Source organism: Acromyrmex echinatior, chromosome 1 (genome assembly GCF_024713525.1).
Source record: "Acromyrmex echinatior isolate Ae372 chromosome 1, ASM2471352v2, whole genome shotgun sequence".
Classification (NCBI taxonomy): Eukaryota; Metazoa; Arthropoda; class Insecta; order Hymenoptera; family Formicidae; genus Acromyrmex; species Acromyrmex echinatior.
Window position 1 is genome coordinate 16,300,436 of NC_141852.1, and position 17,265 is coordinate 16,317,700.

Sequence of the window (17,265 nt, forward strand, 5' to 3'; positions counted from 1 at the left end):
AACTTAAAGTGAAATAGGTATATGTTTGATGTTTGTCGAAAGCGAGGAAGAGAGTTCTAGTAAGTCTAGTGCAGGAACAGAAAACAGACCACATAATTGCGTTTCAAGACCGAAAAGGATTTCGGCACATGGTTTGCAGAATTAAAATATATATATAAATTTACACAGAAATATTTACATACTAAGATCCACTTTGACCAAATTGAGGATTTCTCTTATTTAATTAATAACAGATTATTTCTGTACAAATAATATCGAAATATTTATATACAAGTAACAAATTACTCACTCCTCGGTTGCGATATTTCCCAAGTCTTCTTTTTTTCTCTGTGTCGTTCCGTTACGACATTCAATACGTATTTACTCTCGGAAACCTGGTTAAATATGCGCGAACTGATTTTCAGAATACGACGATCGCGCGACACTCTGTCTGGCACTCTCGACGTTAGTCGGACATGTGACAGATATTTTATTGAGACGAAAGAATAACGCGAAGAAGGCACGCACGCAAAGGCACGAAACTATGATCCGCTCGCCACTCGTGACGCTTCGCAATATGGCGTCATAAATAAAGATCGCGATCGCAGCCAACTTAACGCGGCAAGTATTAGCTGTTCTATATTTCAGCGCGCGCGTTCCAAAATTCAACTCTGTCAACTTAAGTATCATTTTATCCTTATTGGTCACTGAATGTTGAATAAAGATGAAAGATATTTGGAGTTGACAGAGTCAAGTTTTGGAACGCTACTTGGCGCGCGTGTTCAATGCTTGAATAATAAATCATGTTCGGGATAAACTTGAGCTTCTCATCTTTCAATTTTTTGCTAAATACATGTAATATTTAATATGTAATATATTATATGAACGATCGATATACAGTGAGAGCAGAAAGTATTTGTATAAGAAAATTTTTTTATAAAAAAAATCTTATTTGTAAACAATATTAATTAATTGACAATTAAACATTAATTAACAATTTTATACAATGAACATATTCTGTTTTAACATAAACAAACGAGCTTCACATGTATTCCTGATTTTAGAAGCTAAATTTCTCGACTGTACAAATACTTTTTGAGCATCCAAACAATAGAATTTTTTATTTTTGTTTATTTTTCAGATGATACATTTTCTATAACTAATACACATCTTTTCGGTATATATAATTTTAAAAAACATACAGTTTATTCTTTGTGAATAAATTATTAATTATCCAGCAAAGAAATGAATGTCAATTAAACATCGAATCGACGTCGAATTGATGTTGGAATCATTGTATCGATATCGATTTGACATCAATTTAATGACTTTCTTGCTGGACAATATTTATTTTAAAAATAAAGAAAATATTTTTTAAAAAATATTTTCTCTGTACGAATACTTTTTACACTCACTGTATATATTACGGCTTTCCAATATTAGAATTAAGTCAGAGTCATTCTTACGCCCTCGATAATTACCTAATAATTACATTTGAAATCGGTGAAGTAATCATTGTCTCGTGAACATGATTTATGATTCGGATTTCTTATCGTTTCAAATTTCATTTCGGATAATTGAATATGCGCTTTGATAAATAGTCATCACTTCGATACATTTATGAGATTTTAATCGCGGTAATTAATTAATCGCACGCTGAAAATTGTTGTGTGTGAGGAAAGGCTCGATCGATTTTTTTTTCTACTACTTGTTGAGACCGTGTTTCGAAAAGTAACCTAGGAGTCGTAGTTTTGAAAAATATCACACTTAAAAATGTACGAAAATATTATAATATACGTTACGCATTATTATATTACACATTTTCTTAGTATTTTTATAGAAAAGTAATGTCAATTTGTTACGTAGAACCTTTTTCGAAAAAGCAAGTTGATTATGTGGTGTTGTTTTAACATCAAAATGGCATGTAAGATTTTCATACTAAAATGACGTCTCTAATGTCACATCAAAATGACAATGTCAGCTTATTACCCGGAAATAATATTACGACGCACAGAGCGCCGTTGCTTACTGACTCGAGTTTGACAAACACAACAGCACATTGTACGTTGATCCGAATTATCCGAAGCCAAACGGCATATATTAATTTGCTACTACAAAATATAACGCAGACAACATTGCTTGTGAGCTAAATGTTTCTATCTCTCTATTGTCTTGTTAAGTGAGATAAAGAAATAAAAAAGAATAGACACTAACCTCTGTCTAGATTGGCTAGCTCGAGTGCCTATTTTTTTTATTTTCTCTTTATCTCACTCGATGAGAGATGATAAAGAGATAAGGATGCAGACACAATAAAAGAAATAAGGAATTAGGAATAAGGAGAATAACGATTTCAATCTATCAAAAACCGTATAGGATAACTCTGGCAAATATGCCGCTGGGATTTACGCCGCAGAAGTCAGAAAAAATAGAAAGAGTAATTTTCTCACAACTACTCTGTTACAGGCCTTTATGTTATATTAGTATTATGTTATGATTTCAGTTTCTTACTGTTAGTATTATGAAATTATTGTGAGTAGAATTGATTTGTCACTGTAATAAGTAACACTATAATAAATTATAATCTAAAATGGTTACTGTAGGGCGTGTAAAAGACTTAGTGGTTATTTCGTGATATATACGTGTAGTGGAATAATAAAGCATGTTGTATAGCAAAATACAAGTGTTTTGTTTTCGTATTCTTTGTTTAGTTTGTTGTCTTGTATATTCCACCTGTTTGGAATTTTTATTCCTTGATTAAACTTTATAAACACATTTTATAAGTTATTGAGTCATTTTACGTCTTATTTATATGCATTATTTGAAAATTTTTTATGAGTCATACATACCCTCTCTTCTCTTACGAGTAAAAATATATTCTACTCCTATGGGATATACGACAAAAATGCAAGGGTTTAAAAGAGTTCATTTTTTAATACAAAATATAAATATTTTGGATTTCTAATATTTTTTTCATAGTAGACAGTAGAAAGTTTTTACTGATGTAGTTCGTTTACTTTAAACATAGTTTACAAATAATATTTAATAAATTAAGTTTTTGATAGATTGAAATCGTTGCTTATTCTTAATTCCTTATTCCTTCTAATATCTGCATCTTAAAAGCGTATACATGAGGCGAGTGCTCTCATTAAATTCTGGCATAAAGAAACAAATAATATATAAAACATAATTTTCCAACTTTGTTTCTGATTTCATTAATTTATTTCTACTTTCATTAATTTATGTGTCATGCAAATAATAGGCTGAATACTGAAAACCAAATTACAACAAATCTGAAAGAAAATTGAATTGTAAATATCATTTTTACAAATTTGTAACGCTTGCCTAACTCGTGACTCACATTATTCATAAGAAAGTTCGCTGAAGATCCTTGAAGGCTAACTTTAATAAGTATTTTAATTAGATTTATGTGGAAATATAAATTTAGCTCCCCCCCTCCGCTGACTAAAATCCTGGGTAGAAGCGTTTAGCTTACGAGCAAAATATTTAATAGGCATGATCTAACCATTTAACGCATAATAAAATAACACCGAATGTTCTGTTTCTCGTATTTCAAGTTAATTATTAACGAAGCGATCGATATATCTACTTTTGAATTATTCTATTCAACAATTCGCGTATCATATCGCTCTTTCGATTTCAAGAAATCGTCAAACTATATGTTTATTTTTTATTGCTGCATTTTCTGAATTAGTACACACAGTGTAATAAATGTAATAAATATTTGTTTCACTTCAACTTATTACAGCGGTTCAGAGTGCAGCAATGTAAAACAGAACAAAACTTATGTCACGATGAAATAATATTGCAATGAAATAATAATTTGTAATTTTCCCTATTGTTTCAATTCGCAAGATTTTTAAACGCGTGAGACATTTGCATCGATAGATAATTGTTGCCACAATATACATACGAGTTTTCAATCTCAAAAGAGTTAATCGTTTGTACGAATAAGCGATAATTATAAAGAAGGATCGTATCTTTCAGTAGACATTTATTATGATCGCATCTTAAAAAGTAATGCATACTTACTACTTATTCGGCGGCACGCGTCTTATCAATCGGAGTCTCGGCGTGCAAATATACAGTGATAGCGCGGCAACATTGTTTACGTAGCGCCACGCTGATGCCGCAGAAAACAAACACAGCGTGCTGGGAATAGAGGGCCAGTTAAATTATTCAACGTCAATTAAATTCTTTGAAATATTCAACGTATTATAAAATACAAACACGTCTAATCTCTCTTCTCTTTATTTTAAATTGATTTTATTAAATGGATTATTATATATTTTATTTTTTATTTTTGTTTATTTTTTGTTCTTTATGAATAATGTCGCTTAAAATGGTGATTAATTCCATTTATTGTTTTTTTTTAATCTTAATCCCACGAATATATATATATATATATATATATATATATATATATATATATATCATAATTCAATTACGAGTAATATGCATAAATATAAGTATATATTACTAATATCCAACAAATTTTGATTGTTACACATAAATTATTCAATTCTTTTTCATAATAAAAGTTTTAATAATTGGTCAATTACTCTATTTGAAAAGAATGATTAAATCAAATTTTTATTTAAACAATAAGATTTATTTCTGTTTACATAAAAAATATTTTAAAAATTAAAAAGTGTTAATAAAAAGTTATTTAATAAAGGAAAAAAAATTTGTTTGACAAAGGGCATTTTTACTAACTTCTCTAATAAAAATGAACTTCTCCGAATGAAATATTATTTAGATTCCTAAAAATTTCGAATTCGCTTCAAGCATTTTGTGCAGCTTCAAACTTAATCACATTTTATTGGACGTTAATTTGATCGATTATATGGCAACATATGCTATTCAAGAGCAATATATCTTTATTGAATGTCGCTGCATACGCATAGTTAATTAATGTCTCATTAACAGAGAATATTTATTATATGAAATAATTAATATATTATGTAACGTAATTAATCATCTCCGATATTATGTAACTGATTTAAAATGGAGGATTAGCTCGCTATTTATTCTCAAGCAGTTTCATTGTAGTCTCTTTTCTTGTAGGAAACGCAATCAAGTTCTTCGAGAAATAGGACAGATCATACGAAAATTGCGTATATCGGATTAGCATATTTGCGATCGCTCGTTCTGGCCGTCGGCCGTGCTGTAATCGAACTTGTACATCTAGTCGACGACGGAAGTTCTGATCAGTGCGCAGTAACTTTATTATCGGCTTAAATCCCATTAAAAGTTTTCCTGTACTACCGGTTCGAGAAGATGTGATAGCGCCGATTTATTCGCATTTAGTTTAAATTACGCGAATTTTCAATGCTGTAAATTGATTTGTACTTCATTACACCTTTCAATAGTATTTCAACATAATTTTCTCAAACGTTTAAAATTATTTAATCCTGTTTCTTATATGTCTTCTTTTTCTGTTAGAACTGAAGCACATATTTGAAAAATTGTAGCAAGTCGTTCATTTTACGCTTCTGAGAATAAATGAAGAATTAGTTTATCATTGAGCAACTTGCATGGACAATCAAATTAAATAACTTTTCAGCACATTTATTACATAGTTCATATAAAAGTTTATAGAAAATATTCTTTAAAAGTATTATACTTTATTTTTAAATTATACAATTATTAAAATAAATTGTGTTTATATAAATACAATAGATTTAGCTTTATACTTTTTAAATAATTTATGAACTACTATGTGCTTTATATAAGTCCTCTGATGAAAGGACAGAAAATCGACAGAGTCGAGTTATCAAGGTCTCCAATTCATCTCGTTTGACAAAAAAGGTTGCAAACGGTTCACCGAAAAGAATTTGCTTCTTGCGAATTTCATTGAATCCATGTCAAACGTGCATATCCTCTTAGTGACAGGAAGAAGTTAATTGGAAGTCAAGATACGAAGTTTATATGTCAAAAAGGTTTAAATTCTCTAGTTCTCCTTATGCGTTGCCTTGACGCTGCTCGTCGAAGCATCAAAATAAATCGAGTCATTTCTGTAAAGGTCACGTCAGATCGCGAAATTCATGGAAATCATACGATAACAACTCAGTGTCGTTGCATAATTATTAATGCAGTTTTTCAGAGAGTAATTTATTGCGCTTCTCTCGATTACCTTGTGTAATGAGATAAGAAATATTTCTATCTACCGAATGGATCATTATTACGTATCGCAAAATTGCAATGTTTTTGCCGTTTGGAATTTGAATTAACGTTGCTTCTGATAAAATAAATATGTATTTTGCCCCACATACTGCGTGCTATAGTTCAATTTACGTTTAAACAGACAACAAAAATAGAAGCAAATCAAAAGTTAAAAAGAAATCTTACATCCATGTTTTTTTTCTAAAACTTTTCTTCTCAGAAAAAGTTCTTAACTTTTTATTACTCGAAGATCATCGATTTTTCTTAACGTTTTGAAAAAAAACGAAACAAAAGAGAATATCTGGTTGCCAGATTCTAGCATTAAAATATCATTATGCTTTTTAATGTCCTGTAATTTAGTTGTAATTTAAAAGATAGAAGATAATAAAAGAACAATCGTGCAGATAACAAAAGTACATAAAGTTCAATACATCGAATACATCATTTTGCGCCGCGATACACACACACACACACACACACACACACAATGTGTGTGTTAAAACTACATTTAGTCTTTAAAGTGCACTATCATCACAAGCGACCGGTTCAAAGCGAGCTTATTCATGTGAAGCAGAATTACTTGAAAAAGCTCTTCTGCGTAAATTTCAGTCCAACCATTTTTTTTAATTTTTGTTTCTCATGTTCGCTAGTTGTTAAATGTCACATTTCAATATTTAAAGCGGTTTATAGAAAAAGGTACAATATATTCTCTTTAGCTGAAATTAATTTTATGAAATTAAAATAATACTAAAATCTGATATACATTATCTTTAGAGGAATAAATTTATAGAATAAATCAATAAATACCTTAAAAAAAATTTTTATTCCAAAAAATAATACGTGTATGTATTAGATTTGAAATAACTAATTTTAAAAGGTAATCACTCGAGATGTTATTTTATGTATACTTTTTATACACTTATAGAATCAATCCGATAAATGTCATTCAAAGACATTAAAATTTGTCGTGATAATTATGTAAAGGCTTAATGTACGAGAAAGGTAATGTTTATAAGCGAAGCAATTATATGGTTCGGTATTATTCTTTAATTGGTCTTTACGTGATATAACTTAATTACGTAATATATTTTAATCATTCCGAATTAGCGCTATGAGAGGATTACAGGACGCGCGTAAAACAAGTCGTTTTCCTTTTTCTGCAACAGCTTTGAAGATTCATGTCAGCCCGAAGACGAAGGAAATCCTAGACACATTTGGCACATTCGAACTTGTCTGCAGAGGAGAAGTTATATTGAAGGTAAGTTCTTGATAAATGCGATTTTTCCTCAATTTTAAAATACGTTTCTGTTTGTTTTGCTTTTTATCTTGCGAACTCAGTTGTTGCTTTTTTCCTCGAGAGCAAAAGGACTAAGAATCCATATAAGTTTATATTGTGTGAAACTGTCAGGTGCTTTTTTATGTGGCAAATGTTAGCGAAGAGAATGATCATTGCGCGAGTTCAGTTGCGATCTCGTTTTGCAGATTGCGACGGTAATGCAAATCTTTTTATTCTCGTGCATCCTTGTACAGTTTTTTGCACGTTAATCTTCATATTCAATTTAACGAAGGATTTTATTTACACTCACGAAGTAAAACATTCCATTGCAATAACTCAGAGTTGTTTATGACGCTTATATTTATTTAAAATATCTCTAATTTATTTTTATATTATACCAGGAGTGGCCAATCTTTTTATCTGGTGTGCTATTATGGAGCTCTTTCGAGATTTTTGGCGTGTCATTCTGCTGCAAAATTAAGAAAAAAACTTAATACTCATAAAAAACATAATACTTAATTTCTTCTTTTAAAAGCAAAAAGACTTCTTTTATTTAACAAAATTGTTTTCTTATATTATGTTCTGTTTTGTTTTATAATTTTTTTTTTATAGTTTTGTTTAAGTTTATAGTGTTATTTTATTGTGCTATTTTTTTGTTTTCAAAATTTTTTTCTAACAGCGTATTTTTTTAGAGCTGCTATTGAAAATATCTTTGTGTGTCGTGAAAATATCTTTGTGTGCCGTGAAGGTTGGCTACCTCCTGCTGTAATAAAGATAAATATATTTAAAATACAAGTTTATAGAATATGAGTTTTTCGTACCTTGTTATAATTTTTATTAGAATGGTGTTAATGAATGAGACCTCTCTCTTCAATTTTATTCTAACGCTTTACGTTTTATAAAATATTTATGTAATAAATATGCATACATAATAAATATTTATATTTCATAAAACATTTATATAGATTTTATCGGATGTTACCGGTTCCAGTTTTTAACGCATAACACAACGGTCCTTCAACAAGGGGCTCGACTTTCTCAACTTCGACAAATCACATTTACACCTCCGGGAGGACCTGAATTGTAAATTGCAATCGTATCCGGCGGTTAGCTTCTATATGCGCATTTCTCTTGTTACATATTCAGAGGTGCTCTACCATAACCGAGTGCGTTATGCTCTCTTGCTTAATACACATGCATCATGCGCATCACGTCGCCCGTTGTCCACAGGTGCGATCTGTCTCCGTTTTCCCAGAAGAGAACAATTCCCGCTGGTGGCAATCAATTTCAGCTTCGCATCGTCGAAATTATAGTAGTTCGTCCAGTGTGTCACTGTTGTCCATGTGATAAAGCTGGATGACACGATGGGGACGCGCCGTAGTTCCGAGATCGCAATTCCGATATCACGGGGATCATCGATATCTCAAGTGAACGGCAATAATAAGCGACCGTTATTACAGATGTCCTATTTATTTGTGATTCGATTGGTTCGCCTCGAACGCACAATCGTAAATATCGTTGACTTGTTGGTCGATTAAATACATCTTCTCGAATGATGGACGAAGGCATCCACGGAGTGATTGGATCGTTTACCGTACAATTCGGGTCAAAGTTCAGCGATCGCGAGTAAGCTCGAACGGGCGCGCGTGCATTTGCTGGCATTCGCGTAACTTTGCGGCGGTATGCAATTAATTAGTAAGATAGCGCCAGTGGAAATACGCACGGCAATTCGCGCATAGTAATAGGACTGGGGCTATCGACCGGGAATTAAAATTCAAGTACTTCGTATATCACTCGACTATTGTACACGCTACCGCTTATTTGAATATTTCACGAACTGGCCGAAGTTAAACGCATTCGCAGATCGCTATCGCGTAACAAAGCGATAATAGCTTCGCCTTTGTTATTGAATCCTATCGAAGGGCGACTTTAATTAAATCTCTGCAACTACGTACCTATACGTACATTGCGTTGACTTTGATTCTTAATTACCATCTACCGTAACTAACTATGAACAATGTAATTTTGTTAGCAACCAATCGTTTCCCGTCTCTATGAATAAATTATCCTGTACATTGTCTGTAACAAATATTTAAGAGCTGTATTAATTGTATAAGTTCTTATAGTTCAGCTTTAGTAAATAAACTAGGAATGTTATATTAAAAATATATATACTTTGAATAAAATTTTATAAAATATTAATGTTAATTAATTTAATATTAAAAAATATTAAATTTTATCAGATGTTATAGTGAATAATATCAGATCATTTTAATTTAAAATAATCTATCGTTTTCGCCAATGTTCGCAGGGTAAAGGTCCGATGACTACTTATTGGTTGATGGGCGAAAAACCGACGAATAATAATGTGCAACAGGCAAATCCGACAACGACCGTCGGCCAAATATCGATTCTTCAGGATCAACCTTCTATCACCACGCAAATTCAAACGAAGCAACAGGAGCAGCGGGCGCTCTCCGTCAACCAGCAACACAAATTTCAGGGTCAATCAGACCAGCCGTACCCGACCCAGCAATCGATTCAGTCGAGGAGTCAGGAGCCCCGACAGCAGGGACATCCGGGTCAACAGAGACCGCAGGAATTGCAGCACCAGGGTTTAATGACCGCCCAATCGCGATGCCAAGCGGTTCAGACCAATCCGTCGTCGACCACGAACCAGATTCAGGGTCAAAGGTCCGCAACGGTTAATCCTGCTTGCGTAACTGGAAACGGCGCGCCCAAATCGGTGGTCGCATCGCGTACTGTCGTCGCGACGCCGATCGGCAACTCCTCGCCGTCCCGCAATCGCACGAGTGGACCGCCGAGCGCAAATAACTCCATGCACCAGGTATATCCGACGGCCGAGAGCATGCCCAATCACACTGAGAGCGGTCCCAATGCGCCGCTCCTGTTACCTGCTGGCGCGGTCCCCAGAGTCTAGTTCCCCTAAGATGATTCTTTCCCGGCGATGCTTCGCTTGCCAGCTATCGAGCCTGCGAAGGCTCGCGATCGTGAGGAATCTGAGCTCGGATTCGTTGGTGAGAAAACAAAATATGATTGTGGTCAAAACTGAAGCGAGAGAGAAATGGGCGATGGGGAACGGACGTGTAAATGGAGGATTTGTTCATCATTCTGATCTACTAAAGCTTTTAAAATTCAGATTCTTCATTTCGGAAGTAATCAAAGTGATTTGTGAACATATCGTGGCATCAATTGTCTTCTATCAGATTTACGACAAAGGTGCTTCTCTTGAATTAATTAACATTAGTTTCATGACTGTTTCTTGATTTCTAGAAAGTCCACATTTTAAATTAGGATTCTAGTAATCAATTAGTGAAAGATTTGCTTTTAGTAGTACCATAAATACTGACTATGTTATTAGCATTGCGATAGATATACGTATAATTGAGGCGGGACCGATTCCATGCTGAAAGTGATCTCTTTCTACGAGGTATTATGGAACCAACTGATTAATGCAATTTTTAGAATAAATATGAGTATCGCGTGAGCAAATCGTGCGATAAGGATTAACAATGAGGATCGGATTAGACGATCCGAGCCCAAAAGAAGAAAAAGGGAAAAGACAATTAATTATAGAGATACACGACCGGCGACGTACTTTTGCCAAGGTACTTAGTCTTCTGTATATGGACACAGTATTATACCGGTCGTGCGTGTATGCATTTTATTTATTCGTACCAAAGTGAAGAACATTTACGTTTCCCGTTTACACGTGTATGTCCTCGTTACAATTCATTTGCGATGACACGTAAAATGCAATGGGCTTACAATTAGCTTAGCGGCAAGTTTTTCAAAGTTAACCGCAGCCAATACCTGATTCCCGTCGAGCCTTACACGTCAAATTAATTAAGATCCGTTCGCGAATGTAAGCGAATTTAGATTCTCTCTCTTTGCGAGGATCTTAGGATCCATTTTATCAAAAAACAATCGCGATTGACTAAATTTCGTTCTCTCTATATTATAATCGTAATTACTAAAAAGAAGAAAATAATGAAGTCAAATCGAGATTGATAATTGATCGTAAGGGATAGAACGATAAATTTTCTCAAACACATTCTGTATAGAAATATTTGCGTAAGCTTCTTCCAATATAAAGTTTTTATTAAAATATATTTTTCCTTCCAAACTTGTCTACGGAATCACAAATACATATAAGCATCACAAAAGACATAGCTCGGCCACAGTGTTTATCGTCGCATGCCCGACATGACAAATATTATCATTCGCAACGCGTCGTGAGACGCGCGCAAACACAAAATTCTGTACCTACACGTGTAAGGATGTTATATAAATACAAAAAAGAGAAAAAAGATATATATGTATACGCAAGTACATGTATATGTTATAAGATTAGATTATATATATATATATATATATATATATATGTATATGGCTGCAAAAGAAAAGTTAGCTAACGTCAATGTTTAGAGCCAGTTGTTGCGAACAGAGGCTGGGCCTCTCGCGAAAGAAGTCTGTGACCTGTCTGAAAAATTAATTACCGATTGCGAGTGCATATATCTGCGAATGTCCACATTTATACACATGCGCGTATTCATACACCTATACATGCATATACAAGACAGGTATGTGCACGTGCGGTCGCAATTGCATACCCGTGTTTAATGTGTGGACGAACGATGCAGGTGGCTGATACTCCGCGGTCGCTCTGTTGTAAACGGTGGTGTGGCGGCAGGAGGGGTGTGACGCATCGTAAAGAGTGAAATTCTATCTGTGTCAATCTCTCTTTCAACGATGTACCAATGAATATTCCGAAAAATAAAGTTTAGTCGTTTTCAAGATCGCCTAACAATTACCTCGGGCGTCCGATCGAGTGATCATTATTAATGAACTCGTTTCCATGTGTCGCATCGGTGGCCAAAGCCGGAAGGATCGTTCCATCAGTGGAATGTATGTCTTACGTAAGTGTAAAAAGTTTTAAATGTATAAAAGTAGAAAAATCTTTGGCACGTGAGAACGGCTACGTGACTCTTAAAACACGGCGTTCGCAAATATCCAATCGAGGTAAGAGTTCACGCGGGTATATATCCCCGGATATCCGGGATCACCACAGCGAATTCCCCAGGATACTATCCCGATGTTGACCCACCTACCGTTGGCGAGTTGATGCAGCAACGGACCACCCGAGTCACCCTGAAAGAAGAGATGATTCGTCGGATCTGGTAATACAATTAAAGTTGGTCTGTCCTTCTCTCGTCTGTCTTACATCTCTTAAAATATTAACGGATTTCAGCCAGGAAGACGGCATTCATTAGAAATGAAGTCTTTCTGGCTAATTCATGCGCATTTAGCATTTCATCACATCACCGCGACATCACATCGCGCTCGACACTTTTCTGATATAAATAAATAAATTATTATCTTACTTGACAAGCGTCGCGACCCCCCTCATAAGCGCCGGCGCACAGAGTAGTGTTCGGAATCAGTTGCGTGAAGCTACGAACGCATTTTTCTTGGATCCATACTGGTACCGTAGTTTCCAATAGCACTGTGCTAGCAGGTCCTCCGTAGTATTGTGTACCCCAACCTAATAAAATGTTTACAATTTTCAGATTGTAGATACAATTTGTACCTTTTAATTTCTTTCGCCCATTTCGCCGTTGCAGAAATGTGTCAGAGAAATTACTCAGTAGACATCAACTAAAAATAACGCAATATCAATGCTATATTTCGTACTCAACAATATAATATATAATATATAAATATAACATATCATGAGTTACAATAGTTGATGAGTAATTGTTTCATTATTTAAAATAATATTTTTATTAAAATAATTTATTAAAATAATATTTTTATATAAAGTAATAACAGATAACATCTAATGATATAAATTTTGCTTATTATATTGAAAAACATTGAAAAATTAAATATATTGAAATTTTGTATAAAATACGTAATATGTTTTCTCATCAATTTTTGGCTGTTAAAAAAACATCTACAGATGACATGTACAAATGATAGACTTAAAGAAAAATTAACAAATCATTTTGTTATTAATTTTCGACTTAAAAATAACATATCTATTGCATCTATTTGTACTGACCCGTAACGATGGCGTCTTTATTCTCGAACGATTGCTGAACAGGCGGGAGGCAGATGGGCCAGATATAGCTGTTAAACACGGTGGGTCGATGGATCTTAATGATAGCAATGTCGTTCTCGTATGTGTTTAATTTGAAGTCTCTGTGTATTCGTATCTCCGACACCATAAAATCCAACGCTCGCGTCTCATCGGCCTTAGTAAAATCATATTCTCCGAGTCTCACCGTAATGTAGTGCGGATCGTACCTATAAAGATGCAACGAAGGATAACTGTAACTTATTCTCATGAATCCTAACTGTTTATTTCGCGTTTACAGTAAAGTGAGTATATATATATATATATTACTCGCACATTAATGTCTATGAGAAAAATAACAAGAAAATGTGTCAGCGCGCCGAAATAGTACAAAGTCTAAGCACGATCACCGTCAACCATGACCGCAAGAATATAAATGCGTTACATCTGAAATATCGACCAGATCGTAATCTTTGCTCGTAAACTTTGAGATATGAGGACATACGCACCTATCTTGAAGTGAATATTATGTGCAAATTTCTTTCTTTATTGCAATCACTTGACGCAATTCTTTTTTTTAATGCAGTCGCAACCAATTCTCTGCACTATTTAAACTTATAGAGTACGACACGAATTTAATTTTGCTGATTTACAAACATATATGAAAAAAATGATGGAGATAATGAAGAATTTTTTTTCAATATATTGTAATAAAAAAATAATTTAGAATTTTAATTAATTAGCATTTAATATTGAGATAATTCTCTGTCAGATGTTGGACTTTAAAAGCATAGTCGACTTTTTTAATTATGATTTTTGATAAATAAATTTAAATCTATAAAATAAATAAAATACAATCTTACTTTTATGATAAACTTAAAAATTTGTTAAAGCTTTTATAAATACCTAACAATTTTTTTTCAAATTTTTATAATCCGGAATAATATGAAAATAGAAGTTTGAAGACCTAGAAAGAATAAAATTTTCACATTGCCGACGAAAAGTTAAGAATCCATTTTCTATTTCCATTAATTTTATTTCTAAAGACCATTAAAAATCTTAATGAATATTTATATAATAGTTTACCTATAAACGCAGTGTGCGGCTGTAAGTACGTGTCTATCAGTAATTAATACACCCCCGCAATACTGAGTTGCTTCTTGTCTGGTAAGAAGAAGAGCCGCCATCCATGGCCACTCTTTAGTGTCAGCCGATTGGTCTCCCGTGATTCTTTTCATTTTCGTGGTTATGCCGCACCCTCTAGGTCTTCGTGGCTTCCTTGTCTCTTGCTTGACCAATATCTCACCTTTTCGCAAATTCGCATCGTTGTGCATTGTTTTGTTGGCAGGTAACCCGTTCTCGTCCTCATTTCCTTGAGTTTCATCCCACTCTTCCTCATCGTCGTCGAGACCTGCGAGAAAATTTGAAATACGTATACACGTAGTACTCTCGCTCGTTAAACGGACACTGATACCACGAGTATCGCGATAGACATTGATAGATATCGTTTTCATGAAAGTGCACGTGTAAAGCACTTTCGTCGAGATGCGTTAAATTGATGAAAATGTTTATGTGCATATTTATCGCAAGTCTTATAAATAAATAAAAATGTATCGTACAATTATAACGGTTAAAGATTTATTTTTCAATCATTATTATAACAAAAATAATTTTATGATATCTATACAGTTTAATTAATAATATAATTAAAAAAAATTATATTATTTTCAAATAAATAATTAAAATTTATACGAACTCGCAATCGCTGGTAACTTGTTGGCTAAATCATCGTCAAACGTATTTTCCGATCGAGCTGTCATGACATCATCAGGACAGCACATACCTATGTATCTGCAACGAGGAAAACATTAATAATAAAACTATTGATGCATAAAATGTTAACTTACGTTTGCTCAATTATGCACATATAATCCATAAATCGCTCCGCGTTTGAACTTTTGAGGAAATCCTTTGATAGAATGCATCCACTGAAATGTTTGCAATGGCCTTTTCGATTACCTGGCGCAACACAAGCTTGATATGTTGATTTCTAGAAGAGAAAATTAATTTTTATTGCACGTTTTTATTTTAAATAATGTTTGAATTTGTAGATAATGCTTAGAATAACGTACCTGTGTATTTAATTTTGTAGTACCTGGCACGAAAAACCGTTTATTGCGAAGGAGAGGATGGGAAATGTTTCCCGAAAATTGAAATAATTCCGTATGTTGAAGACGTGCTACCCATTTCTGATTCTCGATCGCCACCGGATCTAAGAAATATGGGGATGTGTATCACATATATATGGCGAACATGATGTGCGTATTCCATACGTGTTCGTGAACGCATACATATGATACGTATCGAAATTTAATGAGGACCATAGAAGGTTAGAGCGTCTGAGTGATACATTATCGGCATTATACATGATTTCGCTATTTCCGTTAAAAGAATACGCCTTGTTGGACTTTTAAAATCCAAAAATAGATTCTATTCTTTTAATGCGATTAATTTATGTAATTTATTACGCTTGATGCCTTTACATAATGTATACTTTAAAATATTACGGTCACAAGAAGCCCACAATTCGATGTCTCGCCGAAATCTATGAATATGTATCAAAAATAGCTGCATTGTGTTGTAATTTATAAAACAGATATACAGTGTGTTTGGTTTAACTGTATACACGAATTATTTTTTTAAATAATATATTTTTTAATAATTATAAAAAAATTTTAAATAAAAGTTATTTTATATGAAAAAATTTACACAATGATTTAAATGAAAGTTTTATGTAAATTATTTTTTTAATAAACACATTTATATCGAACATATAATTTTACATATAATTTTAAATATAAAATTTTTTTCTTGTATTTTATTTTATGAAAAATGTAACAATTTATTCTAAATCAAATATAAAAGCAATATTTGCATTACTTATTTTGTTATTTTACATTACTTTTTTTTAATTATTTGTTACAAAAAAGATATAATTAAGCCAATTTAAAATTCAAATTTGAATTTAATGTAAATATTTTTAAGATAATAATGCAATAGATAAAATAATGCTTACCCGTGGCGTTTTGAAAATCGGTGGGAAGACTTCGGCAGCATCGAAAGATGTACAATAATAATAAAAAACACACAAATTGATGGATATTAATGTGCATCATTTAAATTAGCGTCAATATCAACTCTCGTTCAGGGCAACGCAACGACAACTCTTTAATAAAGACAATCACGACAACCAGAGAACTCACAATGACTCTGAAATATGGAAAACCGTCACTTATATACCTCACGCCTGTACTGTACGGGACCACGCAAACGTTTCTTTCAAACTGAATATCTTCCATTAGGCGCTCGCATGACTCGTACGTTTCTCACACAAAAATAATTTAATGAAAAATATTAATTATGTTTTACTGCTGTCAATTCAATGTGTAGCAAATTAATTATTTATTGTATAGCATTGCATTAATATATACAGAAAAATAATTTCTTTGTTTAAGGAAAAGAATGAGACACATATATGTGCAAAATATATAATATATATATATACAAGAGAAATATTTTGAAAAATTTACAAATTTCAATAAAATATCTACTGTAATTTGAGCAATAAACATCTCGTTGAAATTATTTGCTATTGAGCGATATTTTGAATCCAGTTTAACATTTACCGTATCAAATTACTAAAGTACTAAAGTACTTTGTGCGTGTA

General features: G+C 32.9%; 2 protein-coding genes and 1 long non-coding RNA gene across 4 annotated transcripts in view; 1 reads left to right on the plus strand and 2 right to left on the minus strand.

The window, feature by feature from the left end:
• Positions 1 to 3,685, minus strand: part of LOC147911005 (uncharacterized) — a 44,638-nt gene extending 40,953 nt beyond the window's left edge. The window contains exon 1 of the long non-coding RNA XR_015545555.1: positions 290 to 3,685. This is a non-coding gene — a long non-coding RNA (uncharacterized LOC147911005). The remainder of the gene's footprint in view (positions 1 to 289) is intronic.
• The window catches only part of LOC105154771 (atrial natriuretic peptide receptor 1), a 111,955-nt gene extending 99,699 nt beyond the window's left edge, over positions 1 to 12,256 (plus strand). For both annotated transcript variants that reach the window (XM_087407471.1, XM_087407463.1), the window contains exons 21-22: positions 7,329 to 7,420; positions 9,750 to 12,256. In XM_087407471.1, coding sequence (XP_087263597.1) covers positions 7,329 to 7,420; positions 9,750 to 10,379 — 722 coding nt within the window. In that variant the 3' untranslated portion in view covers positions 10,380 to 12,256. The remainder of the gene's footprint in view (positions 1 to 7,328; positions 7,421 to 9,749) is intronic.
• On the minus strand, positions 11,540 to 17,034 carry LOC105154718 (trypsin-1). The gene is made up of 8 exons (XM_011070424.2): positions 16,615 to 17,034; positions 15,671 to 15,810; positions 15,446 to 15,588; positions 15,295 to 15,389; positions 14,625 to 14,949; positions 13,524 to 13,768; positions 12,844 to 13,004; positions 11,540 to 12,610 (listed from the first exon to the last, which is right to left on the minus strand). Exons 1-8 carry the CDS (start codon positions 16,712 to 16,714, stop codon positions 12,449 to 12,451), a joined length of 1,371 nt encoding a protein of 456 aa, XP_011068726.2. The 5' UTR covers positions 16,715 to 17,034; the 3' UTR covers positions 11,540 to 12,448.
• Positions 17,035 to 17,265: the final 231 nt, after the last annotated feature.

Excerpts from the sequence above, each read along its gene's own strand:
- LOC105154718 (XM_011070424.2), bottom strand. The coding sequence starts at position 16,714 with ATGATGCACATTAATATCCATCAATTTGTGTGTTTTTTATTATTATTG. Across the intron at positions 15,811-16,614 it reads CGATTTTCAAAACGCCACGG|ATCCGGTGGCGATCGAGAAT; the intron begins GTAAGCATTATT and ends CATATTTCTTAG. Across the intron at positions 15,390-15,445 it reads ATGTGCATAATTGAGCAAAC|ATACATAGGTATGTGCTGTC; the intron begins GTAAGTTAACAT and ends TCCTCGTTGCAG.